Here is a 25,904-nt window from a genome sequence, read left to right as displayed (position 1 = left end):
GGGTTCAGATCAGTTTTTATACTAACAAAAAAGACAAAGTCATCTTGTTGCTAGGGCTAAAAGACACACAGCCTTGTTTACGCTTCTTGAAATAGAGATGCTGTAGTCCGTATGGCCTCTCAGAGCCATGACACATCTTGAAATGGTGTGATTTTATGCACTTCAATTATACACCATGACATGAGATCTAAGAATTCAGGCCTAGAAGCCTGTCAATTCCTAATTTGCAGGTCCATGTCAGAGCTGCAGGATTCATTGAGTTTAAAGAGGAGATGCGTTTGTATTGAAGTTGCATGCATTCATTTAAAAAATGGTTCAAAGTAATTAAGATCAGTGGTGTATATTCGACAGAGATTTGACAGAAATTACTATGTGTGTGCAATCGTGCGGAGTTGTAACACCTTCTGTTAACATTGTGATCCTCTATGATTAAAAACGATGACGATAATGACACATTGCCTTGCTTTCTCCTTCAGGGTGAATTTGGCTCTGGCGTACACAGAGTTAACGGAGGAGCTGGGACGCCTCCGTGCGCTGAGCTCCAAGCAGACGGAGATCCTGAGGAAAGCCACGCAGGAGCAGGCTAGTCCAGGTTAGCATCGACAGTAAAAAAGCAAAACCCACAGCACAGCAGCACATGAAGCTCTTCAGCTGAGATAACTGGCTGTTACGCTGCACGGCCTTATCTGTAACGGATGTGCGTGTGCAGAAATGTGCGTGTACAGAAATGTGCGTGTACAGAAATGTGCGCGCTTCTTGTCACCTTGACATTTAAATGGAATTCCACATTAAAACGATTCAACATGTTTGAGTCACGCTAATATCAATATATTGTTGAAGTCGGCTTTATGTTTTTTATTGCACTACAGTCAGTTGTCTTCTTGTGTCCATAGGTGTGTTTTATCCTTTTTTAAACACTGAAGCTAAGTCACATTTTAGGTTAACAAGAGCAAATCTTTAGAAGCGCATATTGATTAATTATCTTTACTTTAGCTTTTATTTTACTACCAAAAGAACAGAGACAGATTATAGATCACAATTTTATTAATTTCTCACATAATTAATATAATTATTTTGTTTTTGTAGCTGTTGCTTTATAACTAGTGCAAGGATTTTAACAGCTGTTTTTTTTGCTTTTTTGTGGATGACAAAATTAGCTTAATTTACATCGTTCCAGAAACAAGAATGACTTGATGTTTAATATGATAAATATAATCTTATTATGCTTATAATTTAGATAATATTTAAATAAACAGGAACAGTAATAACTATTTTATTTTATTTCTAGTAATTACAAATATTTTTTTTAAAATCTGAAGTAAATGGTCTCAGTCTACTTTTGTAATGTCAGTTGCTTATAACCAATTTTACACAACTGCAGAAGTACAGCATTCCTGCAGAGTTTCTGCCTAAGGCTTTTATCTTAAAAGCCAAATCAAAGGCGAGGCCACCTAGCACATTTAAAGAACACGCGGGGTTCTCGGTACAAGTCGTGCAGTCACACAAGCTACCCAACCTAGCAGCTTGCCGGCTATCAATAGCTTCCTTTGTAACACTGTAACCAGAAAATACAGTTTTTGTCTTTATTCGGACTCTGCATTCATTTATAAGCTAAGCATAGCCATATTTGGCAATAGTAATGCACTTCAGCACTTCATTTGAATTCTTATAGGAAATCTGTACAAAGGCCTTCACACACTATAGCTGTTAGAGGTCTCACATTTTAGCTTTCTTTCTAAGTCTGTTCACACTGTGGTAATAAAAAAAGTACTTAGTGCTTGAAAAACAGTGTGCAGAGTGCTCTTGTATGGCGCTAGCCTTCTCGATTTGAAGCAGTCGTTTCAAAAGTATTTCCCCTGTGAGTGTTTAAGGGTGCTATTGTTATCACTGATGCATCAAAGTCAAAGTACAGTTTGCAGTTTACCACTATGGTAGTCGGTTCATGTAGAAATTTTTTTAGAAGAGCTGTCATGTAAGTTTTCCGTCAGCAAAAGTTACGTAGAAATGACATGTTTATAAATGATCCAGGAAGCAGACAGTAAATATAAAAAAGTACATTTACTGACATGAAACTACAATGAGATGGATGATAAAGTAGTATTTACGTTTAAATCCTAAAGTAAAGTTTTTAGCTATTTCATTGGAATAAATGTCCTTCGGTGTAGGTGCGCGTAAAAGCACAAATAATTGATATAAAAGTTTTATATAATCAGAGCTCTTAAACATTGAAACACCTAGCTAAAATCTATTTAAACACATCACGTGGACATTTTTGCTCGTTCCATTCATGTGCCAGAAAATAACTACTGGTTGTGATTTGTTGCAGCTGTTTTCTCATTAAAACAAGTAAAGATAGGAACTCACACAGACACGTTGTGGAGTAAAACCTAAAAGTGCTAAACGCTGGCAACACCTTTCTCTTCCTGTGCGCATATTCACACACATAGCTAATGTCTCGCAACTGTGCATCTACTACCTACCACAAACCAAAAAATACCACATAGACTGACAGTTTGTAAATGCTACAAACTGGAAAATAATGTTTAAAAAAAAAGCCTCAATGAATATGTGCACATTTTTACATAGCTAGCAGTGGGGAAAACACAGAAAACCCCAAGCTTCATCTGAGTTCTCCTTAAACCCGGGGCAACTCTCGCAAAGCTGGAAAAAGCGTCTTATATGCCACTTCTGTTTCATTAGTTGCAGGATTGTGCGAGGGATATGATTTCCTCCTGGATATCTGTAACGCAAACAAATATTTTTCATGAATTGTTAAAATATTCAGGGAGGTGGGAATTTCTCCTGGGTGTTGTATGAGTTAAGGAAAGTAGTCCCATTTGACTGTGTTTTTCTCATTCAAAGAGCGCCTGAGAGCACAAACGCCCCCTCCCTTTTTACACCTCAACCAATCAGCCATAAATGATGTTTCCTCTTTGAAATGGGAAGTGGAGCTGAAGTGGTGACTACAGGGCTGACTGACTCATCAGCATATCTTGTAATTACAGGAAATACTACAACTGTACTTGTGCAAATAAATCTTTTTTTATGAATATATAGGGGAACATAATGTGCATCTCTATTAAGTGACTATCATGTCATATCATCTGAAGAAAGGATTAGAGCCTTACAGAAATGTCATCTAATAAAATAATGGTATCATTGCCAAATAATGAGCTGTAATGAAAATGTTATCTTTATGTATAATTAAAGTGGCGAATCAGTTTCCTTTTCTTCACATTGCGCCGAAAAAATAGTGGAACAGAATCATATAAGTGACTGTTTGGGAACAAAAGCTGTTGTAAGTGTGTACTCTATTATTGCGCAAGGCTAAATATGCATTGACACCTGAAGACTTGTGTTGGTTATTGTATTCACAAGAGCCACAAGAAACACACACCAGTGAGTGATACGTGTTGTCTCACAGCTGTTGCTCGTTTTAAAGGTGTTACATGAGGTTTGGGTCAGGGTTCTATGCACGCCACTTCAGGTCTTGCACAACAATGTGTACCCGGTGTCCAAAAAGAAACAGTTATTTTCATGTTTAAACAAAAACGGGGCTACCACTGTTCGCTAGCAAAAATGCTAGCAAACTACTGTTCGCACATGGTCTGAATGTTAGCTTGCAGACAGATTCAACACTACTAAAATATTTTTTGGATTGTCACCTCACTGACTTGTTGTGGATGTGTGTCTGTTTTGGGGTTTAAAAGTCGTAGCGAGGTCAGATGGCAAAGATCCTCGAGGTCGACACAGACACAAATAACCAGTCAAAATCTGTAATTTATGTCACCTTTTGCGCAATGTAGTTCTTTTACCAACCAGCAATCTGTTTAATAAATCCAAAAGCAGATCTAAGTATGAAATACAGCTCTGTGAAAGGCTTGAGTCACCCCTCATTTCTTTGGGCTTTACTCGGAAAATGGGACATGGATAAAGCGATTTACTGACACGTGCAAACATACATGGGAATATAGAACAGAAGGCAAAAGCTGAATTTGTACACTTTAGAGCAATTTTTGGTTTGACTAACTTTATTCCTCAACACAGCATGAACTATTGGTTTCTTAATATTTCTTGAAGTATTCTTCAGGAATAGTTCTCCAGGCTTCTCAAAGGAATCCCAAAGATGGTTTTTTGGATGTTGGCTACTTTTTGTTTCATCCTTTGTCAGGGTGCTTTAATAATGTCGAAGTCTGGGGAGATCAATCAATGACTGATAGTGTTTCATTGTATGTTTTTCTATTTAGGTATGCTTTAGTGTGTTTGGGATTGCCATACTTAATGCATGTTGGATCAAAATACCTTTCTGCATTCATAATTTCATTACATAATCAAATGTGAAAACATCTCCAACACCACTGACTGAAATGCAGCCATAAAACTGTGGTTTACAGCTGGCTGTAGATGCTCACTATAGTACCTATTCCGTGATCTCTGTTTTCAGATGCTTTTAATCTGCTTCAGGTAATTTTTTTTAAGGACACACGACACACCATGCCAGGATATGCCTGGCTTGTAGTTAATATCTCTTTGAGAATCACCTTGCTGGTGCAAAATTAGAATTTTATGTCTGTCAAACTGTGTTACCTTTGGCCTTTTTGGAGATTTTTACTTTGTTAGAAGTAACAAAGTGCCTAAAGATTAAAAAAATTACAAATTGATTCTAAGTTGTTTGTCACATGTAGACACAACAATGGTTCGTGCTGTGAGTTTGGTGCCTTTTATATGCTTAACCGATTCATAGATCAGAGCTAAAACATTAAACCAAAATAAAGAAAGAAAACATTCCTCTGAAAATGGACAGAGAAAGGACTGGACTAACAGTGAGTGCAGAAAGCAGCCAATTTCCAAACTTTCAGAAAGCCCGGACAACATGGTCTGGCTCCTTGGAAGCAAAATAAAAAGAAAGTAGAGGTGGTTTAAGACTTTTGCACAGTGCTGTATGAAAAACAAAACATGAAAACTGTTTGAGTGTTTATTCCTACATGCCAGACATGAAGTAATCTGACAGCAGACTTGCAAGAAGCACTGGTTGAACGTCCAGTAAATAAATATATAGTGTGTACTGCAAAGTACAACTGAGCTCTGTGTATTGATTTGTGTTTTGTCCTGTATAAGTAACAGCATAAGTAGAGCTAATGTGTTTCCCATCATGCCTTCTGTGTGAACAGTTTTGGAGCTTCATGAGATAAAACACTATTCATCTCTTTCTTTGTGCACCGGTTGAACAGGCCTTAAAAGAATGTTGCTGAAGTATGTTTTAACTCTTGTCCATAGTGTGTAATGAATTATAGCATGTTGCTAAGATGCATGCAAATCTTGATTGGGTTTTTTTCCTTTTTGTTTCCTCAGTTCAGCTTCACTCTCCCATACACCACCAGCGCCACTCTCCAGTATCGCAGCGCCACTCGCCCATTCCACAGCGCCATTCTCCAGTCCCGCCTCCGCCGCACCACTCTCCTATTCAGCAGCGACGCTCTCCGGTGCTGCAGCGCCTCTCCCCGGACATGCACCGCCGCTCACCCCTGCTGGACGTGAACAATGGACCAGCCTCTTACTCCTGCCGACCACCCAGCCAGCACCTACGAGCCAGCTTTCAGGGTCGTCGTAGTTACTCAGAGGTTGCCGATCCCTCAGCTTACCAGTGCCCGCCCCGCTTCTCTCTGGACCCAGTTTCCACCCTGCCGAAACCTCGGCCCTACGTTGAGAGCTACGCAAAACAGCAGTCCCAACACATAGGTTCTCCCCACAGTAGACTGCAGCACAGAGGGTCCCCATCTCCCCATCAAGGTGGCGGAGGGGGAGACGGAGGCCATGACGAGAGCTCCATGCGCCACTCCAGAGAGATGCCATTTCCACTGTCAGAGGTGGCCCACCTTCACTTTGAGCCCCCTCCTCCTTCCACACCAGCCCCTCAACCACCACAATCCTCAGAGGATGAGGAAGAGTGGACCTGTCCGCATCCCATCAGCCCTCCGAGGACACTGGGCGTGCTCTCTGCTGCAGTGCCCAGCGGTGTCATGAGGGGCCCAGCGTCCTGCTCAGCCTTTCCCGTCCCTCAGAGGTCTAACACCCTCACCTGTCACCCGCAGCCAGGGTACATGTCAGCAGAGCATGCTCAGTCCTGGCCTTCAATCAATGTGAGTTTAAATAAAGTTTATTACATATATGTAAACCATAAACATTCAACCTGATGCATGTTTGCGTTACTTTAAAAACATTAACTAGCACTCGGTGTCAATTTTATCAGTGCTGCAGTTGTTGCAGACCCATTTTTAAAATTTCCACTAAGGGTAGCTTGCTCATGCTTAATCATCTTAAAGTCCGTGCCATAGTTCCTTTAAATGAACATTTTAAAAAATATTGAGAAATACATTTCTCAGCTTTCTTGTGAGAGACTAGAAGTTTGATACCAATCTTATGACTTTGCATTTAATACAGAGATGGAGTTAAGATGTGCTTAGACAAACTTAGCAAAAAGGGGGAAACAGCTTACCCAGGCATGTGTGAAGTTAAACCACATGCCTAAAAACAATCCTTCAGATATGAAAATGTACATATTTTAATTATTTAACCTACACAGAAAAAAAAACAAATGCACAAATCCATATTAGGATATAATAAAAAGTCATCTAATCCTTACCAGGTAAACTTGGATGAACAGTAACACATGCTATATTACACCATGTCATTATTTATCTAAAGGAAGTGGAGGCATGATGATTTAGACTTGACCTGGGCAACCTGCAGTCATGTCCTCTCCATGCTTGAGTACTCTAGATAAAAGGCCAATTGTTCAACAGCTGAAGTTTAGCTAAAATTGGATCATGCAAAAGAACAATCACAGCAGCAAACCAACAAAGGAATGGGTGAAAAAGAAAAAAATAGTGTTGCAGTGGTCGAGCCAAAATTAACTGAATTGAAATGCTGTGGACCTTAACACACAGAATGACCTTAACATGAACTTAAGACCTGCAAGACCTTAACAGAGCTGTGCATAAATAAATACTCAAAAGACTCAGTTAACTGAATCATTGTTCTTTATAAAAGTGGGGGAAAGCCCTCTGAAAATATGAAGTCATGCATAAAATAATAAGGTTTCAGGTTATACTTGGTTTGTCATATACTTCTTACATAGTTTTTCTTGAATGAATAATAACATGGAGTAATGTCACATACTGATGTTCTTCTGAAATTATTATTTAAATAATTTTAGTACCAGATTATTTTTTTATTGTTGTCCTGATAATTAGTAACTGAGCTGGTCTGCTGTTTATTCTACTTGCACTCTCAAAGCACTTTGTTACACTGTAACAGCAACTCCAGGTTCAGTACCTTGCCAGAGGATATTTTGGCATGCAGACTGGAGCAGCAAGGGATTGAACCACCAACCTTCCACTTAGTGGATGTCCCGCTCTACCCTTGAGCAACAGCCACTGAATAAATGAAACAATTTCCTCTAATATTTTCCAGGTTAGAAAGATTATTCACCAAAACAGACCAAAACAAACTGTGTTCATGTGTTGTTGGCAGAACAAGTCCTAACAACAGTTATGTCACATTTGTGTTAGAGAAGAAAGACACCCTACATTTTGGTTAATTGACATTCAATTAGACGTGTTGGTGACTGTATTTAATTTATGATAGCACAAGTCTGCTTATTTCCCCCTCTGTCCACATTTTAAGATAAACTGACTATACCGAGGCGTATTTGTGGTGTTTATAAAGCCACAAAGTCCTCAGATGGAGAAGGCTGAAGAGAATAGATGAGTCAGTGAAAAGTCAGACTTTTACACATGAAGCCGCAGTTCTTTTCCGATTTCCTACTGACAATCTTGGTTTTCTTTAACCATGATGATGCACGTTCCTTAACCTTTAAAGGGAATCCACTGATTTCCCCCCCGACTACAGAGTGTTTACAGTTCCACGTTTGTATTATTGCATTTTCAGTGGGACAAAAATATAAAAAATTACCTCAAACTATGTCACATGAGTCAGTGTTGGCTAGGTGTGAAGATGAAACTACTTCCTTTTTGAGGGTAAAGGACAAAGAGTACGCTCTATCTAAAGTATAGATGTAACCAGTGTAACGTCACTCATTGTTTTATGAAATCCAGTTCTAAGTCATCATGAGTAAACTGTGGATCTGACTAAACAGCACTTGAAACCAGCAACGGAGACCATAACTTATAGGTTGTTTTTCATAGACTTCTATGAAATCACACTTCTTATTTGAAAAAAAAATATCACAGGAGTCACCCCCTGCTGGACATAAAAAGGACTACACTTCCACATTTGCAAGTATTTGCCTGTTTTTCGACATCCATCTTCTCGACAGTTTATGGGATGTTGGCTACAGAAGCTCCTTTTAACGTAGCTCACCTAAACTGTGGCTCATCACTGGATTGCAGTGGGTTCACTGGGTACTTTTGACAAGCAGAGAGAGAATGGGCTTAGAAACACACCACATATGATCTGAAAGCTCTAAATATAAAGGGGAGCTCTTATGCTAATATTTTTAATTCTTGGACTCTACTAGTGTAGCATGACTCACAATTTTACAAAAAATCTCATACCAGCTTTGGTGTAGTCACTCAGTTCATCCACTTCCTGAAACAAGCTGTTGTAACTGCCTTCCCCCTGCCCTTTCAGGCAAGCTTGCACAGCAGGTAGGTGGAACTATTGTGCTCGCAGCCTGAGCTAAGGATATCCCTTCTCTTCAAAATCATAATCAGCCAATAATAGCACTGAGAGCAGACTAAAGTCTGAGCTTTAGGCGTATTAGGATTAATTGTAAATCTGCTGGCCTCATTATTTGAAATATAATATCAGTATTCACTGCTGTAGCAGTGTATATATACAGTCCCAGGTACTACAGCCTCAGATGAGCAACTGTGTCATTATTTATTTCTACATACAAAAGTAGTATGTTGAAAACTAAGTACACGCTTACTGTTTCCATATTACATAGAATTAAGAGGCTAATCAAGTAATCAAATACAGGTATTTAATTGATCGTTAGCAAGTCATACAGCAGCTTTAACGTCAAGCAATCGCTCTGTGTATGACTTTTTCAGTTTCTCACATCATTGTGGAGGAATTTTGGTCCCCAGTGAATTCTTTATTATGTGGTAATATGCAAAACCTTAGTACTGAAAGAGGGCGTACTTCAGTACTTTCTTTTTCGTATGAGTGCATCAGAGAAAAAACTCATAGCAGGTCCTCTTTAGCGTTAAATCATGAGGATCACGATGTACTTAAGCAACAAAATCAACAAAAAAAGAAAATTGAAGCTGGTACTGATGTTAAGTCGCCCTTATTAAGAAAGCAAATACACATATTTCTCACAATTGTGAACTATTTTTTCTAATATATTAAATCCACCTGGGTTTACTACAAGTTTGTCTCTTTTTAAAAACCTTTTGTGTAAGCCTGAATTGATCGCTTACCCTGCAATGATGAAACTGTGAATCTGCCTCCCACAGACTTACTAATACTATCCTGTGAAGTGAGTACGCTGAGGACTGCATGTGATTTGACCTGATAGTGACTACATGTCCATACCTGTGTGTGTGTGTGTGTGTGTGTGTGTGTGTGTGTGTGTGTGTGTGTGTGTGTGTGTGTGTGTGTGTGTGTGTGTGTGTGTGTGTGTGTGTGTGTTTTGCAGCTCTGGATGGAGACCGAAGAGAGTGACATGAGGAGCTGCCCTCTCTGCCAGCTGATATTCCCGGTCGGTTACCCTGACGATGCCCTCATCAAGCACATCGACTCCCACCTGGAGAATAGCAAGATATGATTGTCATGGCAACCAGCCCGCGCACATCTGCGCTCTCTTCTTATAGATTATGTAAGAGATTAGCAGACCTGGCTAGAGAGGAAGTCAAATGTACACAAACAAGCCATCCATTTAGGGTGTGAACCAGTTAGCTGCTGTATGTGTGACGCTATAGGTAGAGATGCAAAGTGGCGCAGAGGTTTATTTTATTTTGGAGGAATTTAAAAATAAGTCTACATGCAGAGTCCCTTACTGATTGCCCTTAAGACAGATCTGCCTGTATAATCACTGGCTCTGGTTGCTGCTATTTGTTTAAAAGTCTTGTTGTGCAGTGTTCAGGCAATTTAGGGTATTGTGTTGTCTTTTTTTAAATTATTATTATTATTCTTTTTTCTTTTTCCGCTAAAGTGTGGATTTGATTTAGCAAAGTAAATTGTGAGAGGCACACTGGCAGGTTCAGGGGCTCTGCATGCCAAAATGTTTGTCCAGCAGTAAAAGTTCAGGGAGCTATGGTGCAACTATTCTCACCACTTAGCTTTAAATATTCCTGCTTGGAAATTTTCTATCTCGCACAGACACACACATATACACACAGACGCGCACTGCAGTTTATTTTACAGAGGACCCTGCGCAGTAAGTGCCAAGGACAATGCCCTGGTAGAAGCTGGTCTAATGAGATGATCAGAGGGCCATACGAAAGCATGCGGGGAAAGTCGTTTTAAGTTTCTGACACCGAAGGAAGGAAATGCCAGTTTCACTTCTCTGAAACAAGGAAGTATGGCAGTTAAGAAAGTATAAAACATTCCAGTCTTTCATTTCATCTGCTGAGAAAAAAACTGACAAACTGGAGAACATGAATCAGAAAGGATGTCTGAGTGAGCCAGAAAGCTCCAAATTTTGTGTTTTGATATTGCCCTGCAGGGCGGGGCACCGATGAAGGTACTTTAAGAGGAGGGAAATTTTAGTCAGTATATACCTTTTATGCTTGCAGCCTGTTCAAATCGTATATTAGCCCTTTCAGTTAGCATAGTCTATACAATGTATCAGTTTTCAGTCCCTATATATATTTTCAATATGTAATTTACTATTTATATTGTCTATCTGTAAGGCAAAAAATATGAAGTTATATTTTTGCAAATGTCAACGCACCACATGTCTCATGCTGGTGAAAAAGAATCTTTCCCATGTGCTTACATGCTGCTACATACAGCAGACTCAAAGCTCAAAATCCCACCGAATGGGATACTTTCTGTACAAAGAATATCAACTGGGATTCTTCTCAGTCTTCCTCGAGATCTGACCTTCGTAAAAGATTGATGTCACGACTGCCCAGACCGCCCAACAAAAAACTAAAACACACAGCTGGTTGCATGAGATCAAGACATCTGACCTGCTTTGAAGAAAAAGTGGCAGGCTTTTTAGTGTACTATTTTTACTGTCTCAGAGATCTGACATCAAAAACACCATCGCCAATCAGCAAAGTTATCTCTCCAGGGTTTAAGCAAAGACGAGACTCTTCTTTTGATACATGTGTTTAATTTTTACCACAAGGGAACTCAAGATCTCTTTGTGGGACCTGAACTTTTTGAACACAAAAAGTGAAAACAAAAACAAAAAAACACAGTTACACTGATGTCAGCTAATCCGAGGCTTTCAGTTACATGTGCAGTTTCTAACGTTTGGGGATGTCCCTACAAAGCCAACCATGCATCTCAACCGGTTTGAAGTTACTGAAGAGAGGAACGCAGCAGATTAGAGCACACAGGGCAGTGACTGTGACCGCAGGATGATGATGGACGTGTACCATAATGTGACGCACTCTTGAGCAAATCACTGAATCACTGCAAACTCTGGATGCTTTGAGTTTCCTGTGAATGTTTAGAGGAAAGAGTTTTCCAAATGGATCAAAGAAGTACCAGTTTAAAGGATGACTCTGGTTTATTACCACCTGCCTCTTAATTTATCAGGTTTTAACATTTATTATTGGTTCTGATGACCCTGCAATCATCTGCTTCACTGCTGAAAATTCAAAAAATCTTACTAATCAATCAAGCTCTCTCAGTTTTCTCAATAATTTGAACACTGGCATTTTTTAAATGTTGCATGCAATAAGCTGACTTCAATTGATTACTGAAATTTATTTTTAAAACGTTAGCGAAGGACTCAAAAGTAAAGTTCTTAGGCATTAGCAAGCTAGTTAACTTATTAGCATACCACCAGGTTTAAATTTTAACAGATGTGTTTGCACTGCTGAGTTCTGCAAAGTTCATATTCTAACTGAAGAGGTTAAATCAAAGGTACTTGCTGGTAGTCACTCGGTGAAATTGGTTGCAAAACGGTATATAAGGCGCTACACCAAAAGCCTCCTCGTGATTGTCTTGGAGTGCAGGAGATTGCCGTCTTCGTCTACTTTGGATGGAAGACACAGACTTGTCTGTAAAGCTTTGCCAACTACTTGGTAATTGGTAGCAGAACTGAAAACTGCAATGCAAAACAGAGAATCAGGCTGTTTGCCTTCAAAGTAAAATTTGCGTCATTTGAAACGTGTCGGTTTCAGTGGTAAAGTACAGCTTTTACTTTGAAGGCAAACGTTCTCCGTTTCTGTTTTGTGTCGCACTTTTTCAAGTTTCGTTACTGCTAAGTGGTTAGTTAGAGAAGTTGGCATCCTCCAGTGACCACAGCAGTATATTAGTGACCAAAGCAATCACAGGGAGGTTTTTGTTGAAAAACCCTCTTTGTGATCGACTTCCACTGACAACAGCAAGCAACGTCCTGCATACACTCGCTAATCGATCTGGGGATGTAAATGTTTTAGTTAGTGACTCTAATCTGCCGGTCACTGTGCTGATAAACGTCTTCAGCACTGTAAAATTAGAAATTTGATCCAAAACAATCACATCTTTCAAATCCAAATGAAGTGGATCTGGTGCCTAAGCCTCACCAACAAGCCAGCAAACCTTAAAAACTGCACCAGATGAGACTCAAACACATCTACCAGCACACCTTACTTTTGCATCGGGTGACTCATGATGCTTTTTTTGCTGTTTTAAAGTGGAAATTATAACTCAGAAAAAGTCACCATCCACTGCTACAGACTTAAAATGCTTAAGTGTTTTAAATGTAGTGCTGAAGATTTTTATTTATTGATTATTATTATTATTGGCATTGCAAGAGAGCAGAGCAAGGTTAGAAAGTCATTATGATAACAGTCACTCAGCATTATCACACCTTTTTCAAAATGTATTTAAATAAAGAAAGCATGCATATAGTACACATCTGGAATCTCCAACGAGCGGCAACACAAGCTGTCGTCTGAGCTCATCTTGATTGTCTAAAAGCTTGTCGTAAACAGGAATCTATTACACTTTAACCTTACCTTCCATTTGACGTGAGTGTGTTACAAGCTGTGGTTCTGTAACTTTGTTACTTTTGAATTTTCTTGATCTAAAACTGAATGTAAAAAAAACCTGTCTGATTTACTTTAAATGCTCTGTGTTGTTGTGTCGTTTGCATGAGGTGTTAACAGGGGTCTTTCAGCGACGAGGTCATTGTCATCTTGTAGTTCAAATGCATTCCATGGATGATTCATTTTCTTTCTTTTCTTTTTAAAATAGGAGCAAGGTGGGGGGGAGAAGAGAGCTCTATTTAACACCTCTGCTAACCAACTTCCTGGGGGAAAACCTAAAAACTATTAAGAATTTCACAAGAAAATGGTCAGGTTCAGAGAAGTTCAAAATGAGTGCATGTAGCAGATTTCCTTAATTCTTGCATAAAATTGATGACAGCTTGTGTTTCCTGCCCAGTCTGATTCTTAAGAACCGGGAGGTGATTACAAACTTATTGATGCTAAAAAAGAACTGAATTAAAATAAACCAGAATTGTCCTTTAAAACTGCATCCTGAGGTTTACAGTAACTTCAGAGCAGTTCTTGACCATTAAATCGAAGAGGGCTTTCATGGCTCCAGAGTATTCTATATACTGTCTGTACAGTTTGTAACTATATCACTCTGTGTACAATATTTAAAGCTGTGTATAGACAGAATTTTTGCAAGTGTGTAATACTAATGAAACATGTACTCTATTACTCAACAACTTCAAATTGGAGTGTCTGTAAATCAGTATATACACATAATCCTAATCAACACCACACTAAATGTGAATTATATGTGAGTTACATGCCAGTACTACCCTACAACTTTACTCACTACTTACTTTTACTCACTAAGTAGCGGTACTTTCTATATTCAAGTGATATCCAAAAACACGGTTGCAGCTTTCAGAGAAAAACCTGTGTTTGTCTTAAAGTTTCGGTCCTTACAGAAACTTTTTGACACATTTTTTTCCGACTTGACTGATAATTCAGCAACGGCACGAGAATCAAAACATGCACAGCTGTTTGTCTTTGTGGAGGAAGATGATGCGACGTTGCATCATAAAGTATTTGTGCAGCAGTAGAAAACTGCAAACCAGTACAGTAGTACATGATAAACTTTAATGTAAAGGGGACCTATTATGCTTATCCTTTTTTTTATGGGATAGTGGATGTTCATCTTTAAACGTGACCAAAGTTTCAAATAATGAGGTCTGTGTAGGTACAAGAAATCCCTTCGAGCAGAAAGCTCAGGCATTTCAGCAAGGCACCTTTAGTTTTTGAGGGGCAGCCAATCAACAGAAAGCTGCTTTAAAGTGTGCAGGACAGGATGTAATGGCATCGTTTCAGATAGAAGTCCAGTATAAAGTGAATTTTAATGAAGGGTCAATCATGCAATGTTACTCCAGTAGAGTCCAAAATAGCATAATATGTCCCCTTTTAGTTAAAACATGATTAAATCACTAAGATGTGTACTTTTTCTTACGACTGAGGACCTATGTTGGCTCAGAACCAAAGAAAATAATTTCCTGTCGTTTCAAAAACTGAGGGTTTGCTTGGCAGGTAGTTCATGTCATGTATGGGAAGATGCTGCACTGTGGTTCATGCTGTCTTGTGCTCAACCACAAACGTTTTGGCCAGCAGCAGCGGTGCAGAATGATCACACCCTGCATGAGTTCACAATGCGATGCACACGGATGTTCACACAACAACACATTCGCGCGTGTACGAGCCGCCCCGAGGCCCACCGAGTGAAGTTTAGGATCGCTGGTTCAGGGTTTTAAATGTTTAATTTCTGGTTTTTGTTTCCACCAGCTGCCATGGTTTAAAAAGTCAACGTCAAAAGCTAAAATCATAGCGCTTTCTTCTTATTTCTCGTGTTTTAACAGCAAACTGGCTCCTTTGGTTTACTCAGGAGACTAACAAAGACAGACAAAAAGATCAGCTTTGCCAGCATTAAAGATTAAATAGATTTCTTTGTCATGAAATCTCAGTCTAAATTTCTTTCAGATTTACTCAGGAGACACATAGCTAGGTCCAGCAAAGAGCTGCAGCTGAAATCAAGTCAGTTTTCTGTTCTCGTGTAGCTCCACTTGCCCATGAGTAACTATGTGAGTCAGGCTGTCTAAATACGAAACCTTCATTGCACATGGAGACCTCGGCACTAATGAACTCTCCGCAACACTAATGAGAACTAATATTTATGTGTTTAAGTAATGTGTGGTGGAGCAACACTGCTGGCATTCAACAAGTTTAATGAACACAAAGAAAACAACCACAGAGCCACACAAAGAGACCGCTTTTCTTTCTCCATCTCAATCTCTCTGTTTGTAAATATTCCACTAAATAAACTGAAACTTGCACTGAAATGAAGTGTGATCGTGCTTCTTTATGCTCGCACCGTGATGTCATTTCCTCAGCTCCATTTCACATCCTGTTTTCGTTGACCAGTATTAATTTTAGAGCTCCAGTTGCACATTGGAGCTACAGGTGTTGTGAAGATAAACTGCATGTTTTTCTGCGATACAGAAAAACCTTCAGAGGTGCAAATACTGCTCTGGAATTTAAAACTATGATAAAATAACTGTTTTCTGTGTAAAAAGCAGTTAAAATGTAGACACAAAAGTGTAAATTATGGCTTTACATAAGAATGCAGCTAAACTAGAATAGAAATTAGTATTTAAAGCTTTAATTTCTTGCAATAGAACACAGATTTCCAACAAGTATGTAAAAGGAAGCATGAATATTTGTTTTAGAATAACGCAAACCTACTGAGCATGAAAGACCGCGTTCACCTCTTGGTGCATGTTGTGCCCGTGATGCACGCTGTAATGATTTTATATCCTTGAAACATGCAAAAGGTGCATAAACACAAACATAAGCTGTGCTGTTGTTGTGCTTGACGAGTCCTTGAGAGCAGAAATTATGCTGTTAGTTTCAGTCAGCAGAGAAGCTGTTTTTGCTACAGAGTGAGCCGAGATCATTGCGAAAATACATCGCACCTTCATCACCGTGTAAGACCTCTCTGATGTTGTGGGTACGACACGCTGCAGAGGATCAACTTAAAAAGAAATACACTGACAGAGACCTCAAACAGTTCTGTCTCTTAATGTGATGACAGCTGATAAATTGTGTTTGCTATGAGTCACTGAGATACATCTAATCGTTCTTAATTATATGTTTTAAAAGAGGATGAAGTTGAAGCAACTGATGTGTTAGAAAACATCACAAAATATACATGTCCAGTCATGTAACTACAGCCTTTATAAATATTTAGGCAAATATTTTTATGTTACGGGTTTAATGTTACGGGAGGGAGGCTGAGAGCTATTTACTGATAACTGATGTCAGTTTTTCACAAATGCCAGAACAGAATTTTGTTAAGGAAACCATGAATACGTTTTTATTAACCCAGAAAATCAGTAGCAGCGACTTTTCAAGAGTTTATCTGCACGTCAGGCGTCATTACTTTAAAACAGATCAATCTGTTTACTGGAAGCGCTTCTGACGCAGAAAACGTCGACGCTTTTAAGATATGAAAACACTGGAGGTCGTTTTGTTTACTTTAAATCATAGCCTCCATCCTTCAGCCGCCAGCTCTCTTACCAAGTTTGTTTCCTACGTCTTTTGCTCTGCGCCGCTAACCTCAATGCTTAGACTACCTCAGGAAAAAGAAAAATGCACCCACCCATCCGGGCCACAAAACCACAAACTCTGTTAAACTTATGAGAATCTATATATGCAGCAGGCCTGCAGAGAGAAGTAACAGAGAAAAACCACACGAACTTTGTCAATAAGCGATGAAAAGCTGCGCTTTCTGTTCACTGATAAAAAACACAACAACTTCTCTTTGTACTTAGACGCTCTCAAACAAGAGCACACCTCAAGATAGTTTAAATACACACCGACATGCACGCATGCCTCTCATAGATCTATACATATACGCATTATAGAGAGAGACACATGATTCTTAGAAGCCTTTTCTTTTTCAATACTTTGCTGAATTTGGCTTTAGGTAAAGAGGTTAACTGTGCTGAAGCTGCTGGACCTGTGAGCAGGGTTAGACCTGAAACTCAAATTGCACTTTGACCCCATCTTCCTAACAGGGTTATATGAAAAAGAAAATGATTCAGTAGCAATAAATGAAGGCTTTGTTGGTAGTTTGATAGCTTGCGATGATCTCATACTGGCAGCTTAGGTATCCAGCGCCTTTGATGTCAGAGGTGACATTTTCTGGACTGAAAAATAAACCTGGTTTAAATTTATCTCATGTGCTCATTTCCTGCTATTTTTTTTCTGGGGCTCTGCTAGTGTAGCTTTGTATGACTCACAGTTCAAAATAATTGTATCTTATACTGGACGTTGGTGAAGCCCTTCGGTCAATCCACTGTCTGAAAATCTTCTTTTAACCGGCTTCCCTGTGTAAGCACCGGGTGGTAGTACGTGGGTGGACTTCTGTGGTCAGCTAAATTATGATGATGGTGTTAGGGGTATCCATTCTCTCTGACATCACACAGATTCAAAAGAAGAAAAAGTGTCTGAAACCAAGTACAACTCTGCAGCCTCACCTTTAGACTCAGGAAAAGAATGATAGGTCACCTTTAAATGCAATCATATGGATTCTAAACCGTACAATCAAGAGAAGTGCTAAAAATATCAGGTCTGGAAAACATAAAACACAAAAGTTTTGTGTCTGCACAGCGGGCTTTTGCATACTTTTTAATAGCAGCAACACACCAGAAGATGTTGACATAATGATGCAGTATAACAGGTGCACGGGTTTTCCTACATCACACAACAAACCTGAAGGCACTCTGAACACCGGGCATTTGTTTTCAGCTGCTGGGTAGTTTTTAACACTTGCATTAGAAAGCGCTCGAGTTGTGTGGGAGTCGAAAATGCTGACAGTCACTGAGGTTTCCAATTTCCCTCACCTACTATTTTTGCATATTTGGTACAAGCCCAAAGAGGCCAAATTCTTGTAAACATTGTACTTTTACAGTAAATCCACAGTGGGTTCAGCCAGACCAGCTATGCTACACATCTGTGTTCATGTTCAAACACTGTGTATTGTGTGAATTTCAGCATTTGGGGTTTTGCACAGAAAGTGAAAACTTTTCATTTCACATTAAGAGCTTTGACTCATTGAAAGTGAGTTGACAGTAACTTTCCAAGCAAGGAAAATCCAGTGCATTTGTATCCATATGGGAAGTGTGTTACAAGTCCACTAGATGGCCACACAAACCACACAAACCACAGAGCTTTATCCTACCTCATTTTCCACCAAAGCATGGGGAAACAGTCACAGCTTGTCTTTACATGAGCTGAAAAGAAAAGCAGGAACAAACTCAGTTTACTGTCTTGAAGAGCAGTGGATGATTAGAGACACAGAGACACTGCTAGGAAAGATTTATCAAAACGCAAGAAGGTAGTTTGTGAGTTTTGTCCCATCTTCTGTTAACTTTATGGTTACACTTTCTGGATTTTAATTTTAATCAGATCATGTCTAAATTAAATATACTCTTGATTTAAAATGCAAAATTATCCACAAGTGTCAAGAAGAAAATCTTTTAGCAACAATGTCCACATGAACATGTCTTCATAGTTCTAAAATGTCCTTATTTGGTTTGTTTTTTTACTTTTACTTTTTTTGAGTTTGTCTATAATCCAGAATATCTTTGAAACAGCTGTCATGTTACAAATATATCCACACTATCTGATGCAAAAGTAGTCCCCACTGTCCAAATGTCTTTAATCAACCATAGACAGTTTACTTTCCACAAGCAGTCTCAACTTCTTTTAATTATTATTATTTTATGTGGTTATTTATTTTGCATCTGACCTTTTATATATATATATATAATACACAGGAAGGGTGGGCCCCAAAACTGACCTATATTGCAGTGCTGGGTTCTGGTTTGTAACTCTCTGATCCTCAAAGAGCATTTTGATTGACACAGTCTGTTCAGCAGTGCAGGAGTCACTGTTTCCTTGTTAACAGGAAGTATTCACGAGGCACATAAAATCACAGTTTTGGTTTTGGCTAAGAACTGAAAAAATCAATCAGCAAGAAAGTACATGAAGGTGACTGTAAAAACAGAAAAGTAGGTGTTTACAGGAAGGGTGAAGGAGAAGAACTGATAAGAGAGAAAATGTATTGCTGTATGAGCCAATTGGTTCTACACAGCTGTTTCGTAGCTGTTTCATGATTTATAGTATGTAGTGTACTGTTTTTGGTAACAGTTTTAACCTTAAAGTGGGCTTTACGCTCATTTTCCTCTTTCTGTTATTATTCTTGTACTCTAGTACGGTATCTTTGTGTGATTTATAGTTCAAAGTATATTAAACTGACTTGGTGCCCTCAGCTTTCTAAAAGTTGCTTCTCTCTTTAGGCTAACTTTCTTCTGATTGGTTGCCCCTCCCAAAGAGAGGGTTTTAACAGCAGGTGAGCGGAGCTTTGGCATTCACAGTTGTGTGCCTGTGATCAAAATCGTTCCCTGCCAAGAAAAGATAAGAAAACCTTTGTGATACTGACCATGTAGAGGACTCTGAATCCTGAGGTTTTGGCTTACTGGGATTACTCGGGACGACCGTGGCTCAGGGGGTTGGGAAGTTGTGTCCTTGGGCAAGACACTTTACCCTACCGCCTATTGGTGTTGGCCAGAGGGGCCGATGGTGCGATATGGCAGCCTCGCTTCTGTCAGTCTGCCCCAGGGCAGCTGTGGCTACAACTGTAGCTTGCCTCCACCAGTGTGTGAATGTGAGAGAAAAGTGCTATATAAATGCAATCCATCATTACTGTACACACACACTGATATTATTTGACTCTCTGGCCATTTCTTATATAAGTACCCACAACTGTAAGTCTATATATAGGAAACAAGGCAGAAAGGCAGTTTCTTATCTGTCACTGTGTGTAAAAGGCATTTTCTTACAATCAGCTGAATTCAGTTTTATTAATATGGTTAATATAGTAACCATGTCACAACATCAGTCACTGCAGTGCACTTTGTATCGTAAGGTAAGATAATACAATAATGCAGAGAAAACCCCAACAATCAAACAACACCTGGCACTTGGCAACAGTGGGAAGGAAAAACTCACTTTTAACAGGAAGAACGGTCCAGGCAGGTTCAGGAGCATTTGCCACGACTGAATGGGGTCAGTGCAGGAAGATGGGACAAAAGACACGCTGTGGAAGAGAGCCAGAGAAAGCCTTGTATGTACTGTTATAAGGAAACCTGATGAAATGTTTCTCACACTGAAATCATTACATCCAGATGAACAGAATCAGCTTTTTGGGAACTAATGATTAAAATGCAGAGTGGTGTATAAACATAGTGAGTGAAAAAAGTAAGTGCACTCAGTGCATCATGGGAAAGCCTCCAGCAGCCCAGACCTACTGTAGCATAACTAAGGAAGGATTCAGGGTCACCTGATCCAACCTTAACTATATGCATTATCAAAAAGGAAAGTTTTCAGTCTGATTGTAACAGTGGAGAGAATATCTGTCTCCTGAATCCAAACTGGAATATGCTTCCACAATTTGGATTTTGAATATGAGCAAACCTTACAAATACTCTCTGAGCCAATGCAGTATGACTGCTACCACTCCATAGATCTTTGTGGCATTTGCCTCTCAGTGACTGAGATGTATTCAGTGATACAGCTGATCAGACACAGATTTACCACCTGCTATTCAAGAGGCAATAATGCGCTTGTGTTCCACATGCCCCCAGTGGCAACATGTTCATTATACCGGCTGGCAGGGAGCCCAGGACAAAGATCGAAACCCTCCGTGCTGTGGCCGAGTGAGTAAACACACGAGCCAAGACATCGACACGGTCCAATGACACGCAAACATACATACAGAATATTAATGCAGGGACGAGGACACATCCACATATATGCATCCCAGCACTCATGCTTACACACTCCAACACTCCAGCACACATAATATGCACGGGTAGAGGCACAGCTAGTGCCGGCGTGAAGCAGTGAACTGCATTTGAACCGCTGACCTCTGTAACTCACCCATATTGATGGCAGGCAGCGCACTCGCTCACAACACAGCGCTTCAGCAAGCATAGCATGGCTCCAGGGACTCTAGGCGTCAATGGGGGGAGGGAAGAGGGAAGCATGGATGGATGGATGAATGGCGGAGTTCACAGACAAGTCAAACACATTGCCAGTCAAGTTTATTTGTCAAGGTGTTATGGTGGAATAACAAAGAGAAAGATAGAAGAGGGGAGAGTGAAATATGTTATCCCCAGTAGGAAGGTTTAATGAATGGTGCTAAAGAGATAAAGAGGAGGAGAGTCTTTTTCACTAACTGTCCTACACTGGCCTTAGAGACAGTGAGGGTGTAAATTAAAGGAAAAGCCAAATACTATTCCCTTTGTGAGCACTGTGAGCATGTTTGTATTCAATTGCACAAATTGAGTTTATTCTGACATAAAGGCTGCAGCAAAAGTAGTGCTTCCATGGTCTCTTTGTGCACTTATATCACAATATGACATGAACTGTGGATGAATGGAAAGTACTTTCCTTGTCATGCACAAGCATTCAATAAAATCCCATGCTTTAAGAACACAACTGAGGAGGAGGATTTATCCTGTACTTTCTTTTTTCTTTTCCAAATTGTCGGTTTCCCACCTCGAAGGATCTCTGTAATACGAAATGATCCCCAAACAAAAAACCAACCTCTTTAAATTTCAGCAGGCTTGTCTACATGCCACTGGTTATACAATCTACTACATTAAGCATTAATAAAACATTGCTTGTTCATGTTGCATTTGCAGGTAAACATTATATAGAACACATACAGAAATTCTGTTGAGGATAAGACTTTGACCAGTCATGTGACCTATCCTGGAGCACAGATTGGTGCTGCTACAAACCTTTGGGGTGACAAAGAGGTGAGCCACGGTCTCCATAAATTATTCACGTTATGTTTATAATTTTGCATTCACAACGGCCTGTTAAGCCAGGGACTTCCTCTACCCTGCTGTGTGATACACTGAGCTTCGTGCAGTATCTTAATATAGTGCATATATGAATGCATGTTCTTATCAATGACACATTATAAGTAATGGATGTTAGAGGATATTTGTGGTCAGTATCAGAATGAATGTATCCCACACAGTACTAGCTTTTACTCTCAGCACCACCTTCTGCTTTAATATTTGATCAAGAACAGGCAGCTCTCCATCAGGGTATCTGCCCAGGTGTCTGGTACATAGTACAGCTAAGTTCATCTTTGTCCCACTAACACAGAAAAAAATAGCCTTTTAAATGCACACTGCACTCAAATCACTCCAAGAAAAAAGAAAGGGGTAAAAAGGAACTAATTATAATGTTTGAAAAATGTTTCCATCTTCTTGTTCTCTTAATGTAAAAAACAGGAAAAACCGATATGTGTGAGTCTACTACTACTACGCCCCATGACTTCAGAGAAAAGAGGAAGTGTGTGCACATCCAGGAAAAATTTCTTTTGACAAATGCCTGAGGAAGATCCTACAAATCAAAAAATCTCTTTTGTGTAAATGATTTAAGAATTGAATTATTACTTGGAGCTCAATGTGTGCAGACCTTTCCCCTTTTCACAATATCAAGTGACACAATCAGCCCCATCAGGACGTCTATTTTTATGCAGTCAAAAGACACTGGTGATGACGATGATGTGAAGAAAAAGCCATGGTGTTGGATTCTTATTGATAAAAGAGATAACTAAACTGCATACGTTTTTAAGTGTTGTTTTTCTGCATGGACTGCTGCCATGAATCTCTCCGGACATTACTCAAAGAAACTGTGTGAGAACGCAAATGTCTTAATCAGGTGGACTGGCCACTGAACAGTTTTTAATCTTTCATATCACCAGTACAAAATCTATGTAATGTGTGCCCATACATAAAAACGGCAGCTTAATACCCTGTAAATTCACACCAGTTCAGAGGGCATCACATATGTTCTATGTCCTGCACAACCTCCACAGGCAGCACCCTCACCTAGTCTGAAGCACCGCCATCTTCCGCTAGGTGCTACCTGTAAAAATTGACAACTCGGGACAGTATTCCAACATTATCCACAGGTCATGTGTTAAAACAACTTTAGCATAAAAGAAATTATCAAAACAAGTACAGTGGATATAAGCATCGTCTTCCAGACTCACCTTTGGCATATCTTCATTAGTGAGGCTTATCACCGGGGTCATGTTTTTTCTCAGTTCACCCCAAAGGTGTTAGTGGGAGTTAAGGTCAGGACTCGGTGCAGATCAGTCAAGTTCCCTTAACATCAGCAGAACCACTTGCTGTACATGGGGCAACATTATGTTGACAGGTCAACTGCTACTACTGTGTTGAAAAGCATTCAGGTTTCTGCTAATTGAATCTAAGAGGCCTAAAAATAGCCCCAAACCCAAAGTAAGCAAAAGGAACCCCTATCATCTACACACTTTTTGCCATGTAGTGTATTAAAAGCATGAAAATGAGCTGAATTAAAGTATTGCACACATTTAATATAATAGATTGTGTAGGCTGTTCCATTTTGTTCCAGTTTACTTTATTCTTCTGCCTACACTGTTAGCTAAATGTGCCAAGTTTCCAAAAGCAGAAGCTTAACTAGGAGAGTAAAACATCACAGTATAGTCTGAATATGCTATTTAAATGTCTTTTTTTCCATGCTGTAAAGCCTTTAATGATTGTTTAATGAAACCCAAAGAAATTAAAGCTACTCCGACTGAAGCAACGAGACTTTCTCTGCTATTTCAACATTCCAAGTAATCTTTGAGGCAAACAAATGGAGGCAGGTGCTTGAGAATCTGCCAAATCAACCATATGGTCCCTAAGGTGGAAGCAAAAAGAGTTGGTGCACAGTAGCTCTCATTTCCTTTCCACACTGAAATGTTCAGCTCAGCAGAGTACATTCAAGCTGTGGGTTCTGGTAACAAATGTGACAAAGGTGTTGTAGCCCGGAGCAGCCCACTTGACCTCGACTGCTTTGGGTGAGAACGTAGATGTCTTCTTCGAAAAGTGTTGATCCCATTTCAACACTTGTAGCTTTATTGTCAGTTACAATATGGAGTTGAGCATCACTGGTGAAGAGTGAGGCTGCACTGGTCTCCATGCAAGATGGAGGTATGTCTGTCTGCAAACATATCAAGCGAGTGATTGGTGGGCATATTGCTCGACTCGGGGAGTTTTCATCATTAGCCTGCACTGCATGGCAAACGGGTGGCGTGGCCCCTTTTTTTTTCTTTTCAGGCGGCAGTATCACAGCTCTGATCTGTCACCCTTCGCTTGCCTTAATGTGTGAAAGCAAGACGTGTTGCGCCTATTAGCACTTCTTGGCAAGCCTGGCATGCTGATCCCTCATCCCCGGGGAGCCTGGCAATATGGTGCCGCATGGTGACCGCCCGCCAGCCCTGGCTCCCGCTGTCACAACACATCACACATCCCCAGCAACCACCGCCACCACCTCCTCTTCCGCCACACCTCCATCACTGCGGCTGAATGAGTGACAGGACCGCCCAACAGCCAGAGCCAAGGGTCCTCTGGGTGGAATATAAACAAAAAACTTTTAGAGTCAGGGGACAGCTCAAGTGGTCTATTTTTTAATTAACAAGAAAAACTGTGTTTGGTTCAGTGGAGGGCTCATATGAGATCCCACATGCGAGAATATCATGCTCATAGTCTACACTTGATACGTGTTACCAGTGGATAAGATTAAAGAGCCAATAGTGAGGCGTGTTTTTGCTTTCACCGGTCATTATGAAGTAAATGTTGGCTGACTGCCTATAAGCCTCGCTTACACTGTAAGCCACTGGAGAAAATTAAGGCTAAAATGTACAACAAACATCTGTTTTCCCCAGTAGCTTTCACCAGATAGCTGATATTGTTGACCCAATGGAGAGGGTCCTGGGACTAAACAGGATTAGGTGAGTATATATTAACAATCAGGTTGTGGGGTGGAGAGTTTGATGATTTTTGTCATTTAACTTGGCAGATTTACCCGTCCTTTGCCTCCTTGACAAATCAACTTACTAAATCATTACTAAAGCCAGTAATTGAGGCCTCCTTCATTTTTTTGTGTTGACCTAAATAGTGGTGGAGATTCTCAGAGTAGACCTGGTATTGTACGGGTAATGTTTCTGAACTAGCATGAAGTTCCAGAGGCCACAACAGGCAAAGACGCCAAGTACATTATTGGTTCCATTTCAGTGCAGTTTCATCAACACTGCTAACAAAATGCATCATGATCCTCTTTTAGTATATGTCATCAACATCTGTTTGTTGCTTAGAAGGTTGAAAGGTATTCAGATGGATGGCTGGATGGATAGATTTGATTGTTTTATATATCATCCATCCATCAGGTCACAGCGGCAGTAATCTAAGCAGAGAAGCCCCTATTTGCCTCTCTCCTGCCCCTTCTAGGAGTTCCCAAGCCATTTAAGGGATGTAGTTTCTGCAGTGTTTCCTGGGTCTGCCCCAGGTTCTCTTCCTCCTGGAAGGACATGTCCAAACCACATCAAATGGCTCTTTTCAATGAATCTCTCCCAAATCCCAGAGCTCCTCAACTTTAAGGGCGGGTTAAGGTTAGGGGAGTTTCCAGAAACCTTTCAGAGGAAATTTATATCTCCTTCTCATTCTTTTTTAAACACCCAGAGCCATGACCATGGGTGACGATAGGTGTTTTTATCCAGTTTAAGCAAAAATAACCCCAAATAGTTGATTTGGTATTCTTGCTCATGAGTGCGTGCAC

At 40.0% G+C, this 25,904-nt stretch overlaps 1 protein-coding gene across 1 annotated transcript in view; it reads left to right on the top strand.

Annotated features, from left to right (window-relative positions):
- tbkbp1 (TBK1 binding protein 1) overlaps nucleotides 1-15,514 on the top strand; it is an 88,331-nt gene extending 72,817 nt beyond the window's left edge. Inside the window, exons 8-10 of the mRNA XM_026178074.1 lie at nucleotides 477-592; nucleotides 5,353-6,140; nucleotides 9,668-15,514. Of these exons, the coding sequence (XP_026033859.1) occupies nucleotides 477-592; nucleotides 5,353-6,140; nucleotides 9,668-9,796 (1,033 nt within the window). The 3' untranslated portion in view covers nucleotides 9,797-15,514. The remainder of the gene's footprint in view (nucleotides 1-476; nucleotides 593-5,352; nucleotides 6,141-9,667) is intronic.
- Nucleotides 15,515-25,904: the final 10,390 nt, after the last annotated feature.

The sequence above is a fragment of the Astatotilapia calliptera genome, chromosome 8 (genome assembly GCF_900246225.1).
Source record: "Astatotilapia calliptera chromosome 8, fAstCal1.2, whole genome shotgun sequence".
Lineage (NCBI taxonomy): Eukaryota > Metazoa > Chordata > Actinopteri > Cichliformes > Cichlidae > Astatotilapia > Astatotilapia calliptera.
This window is presented reverse-complemented; position numbering and strand designations above follow the sequence as displayed.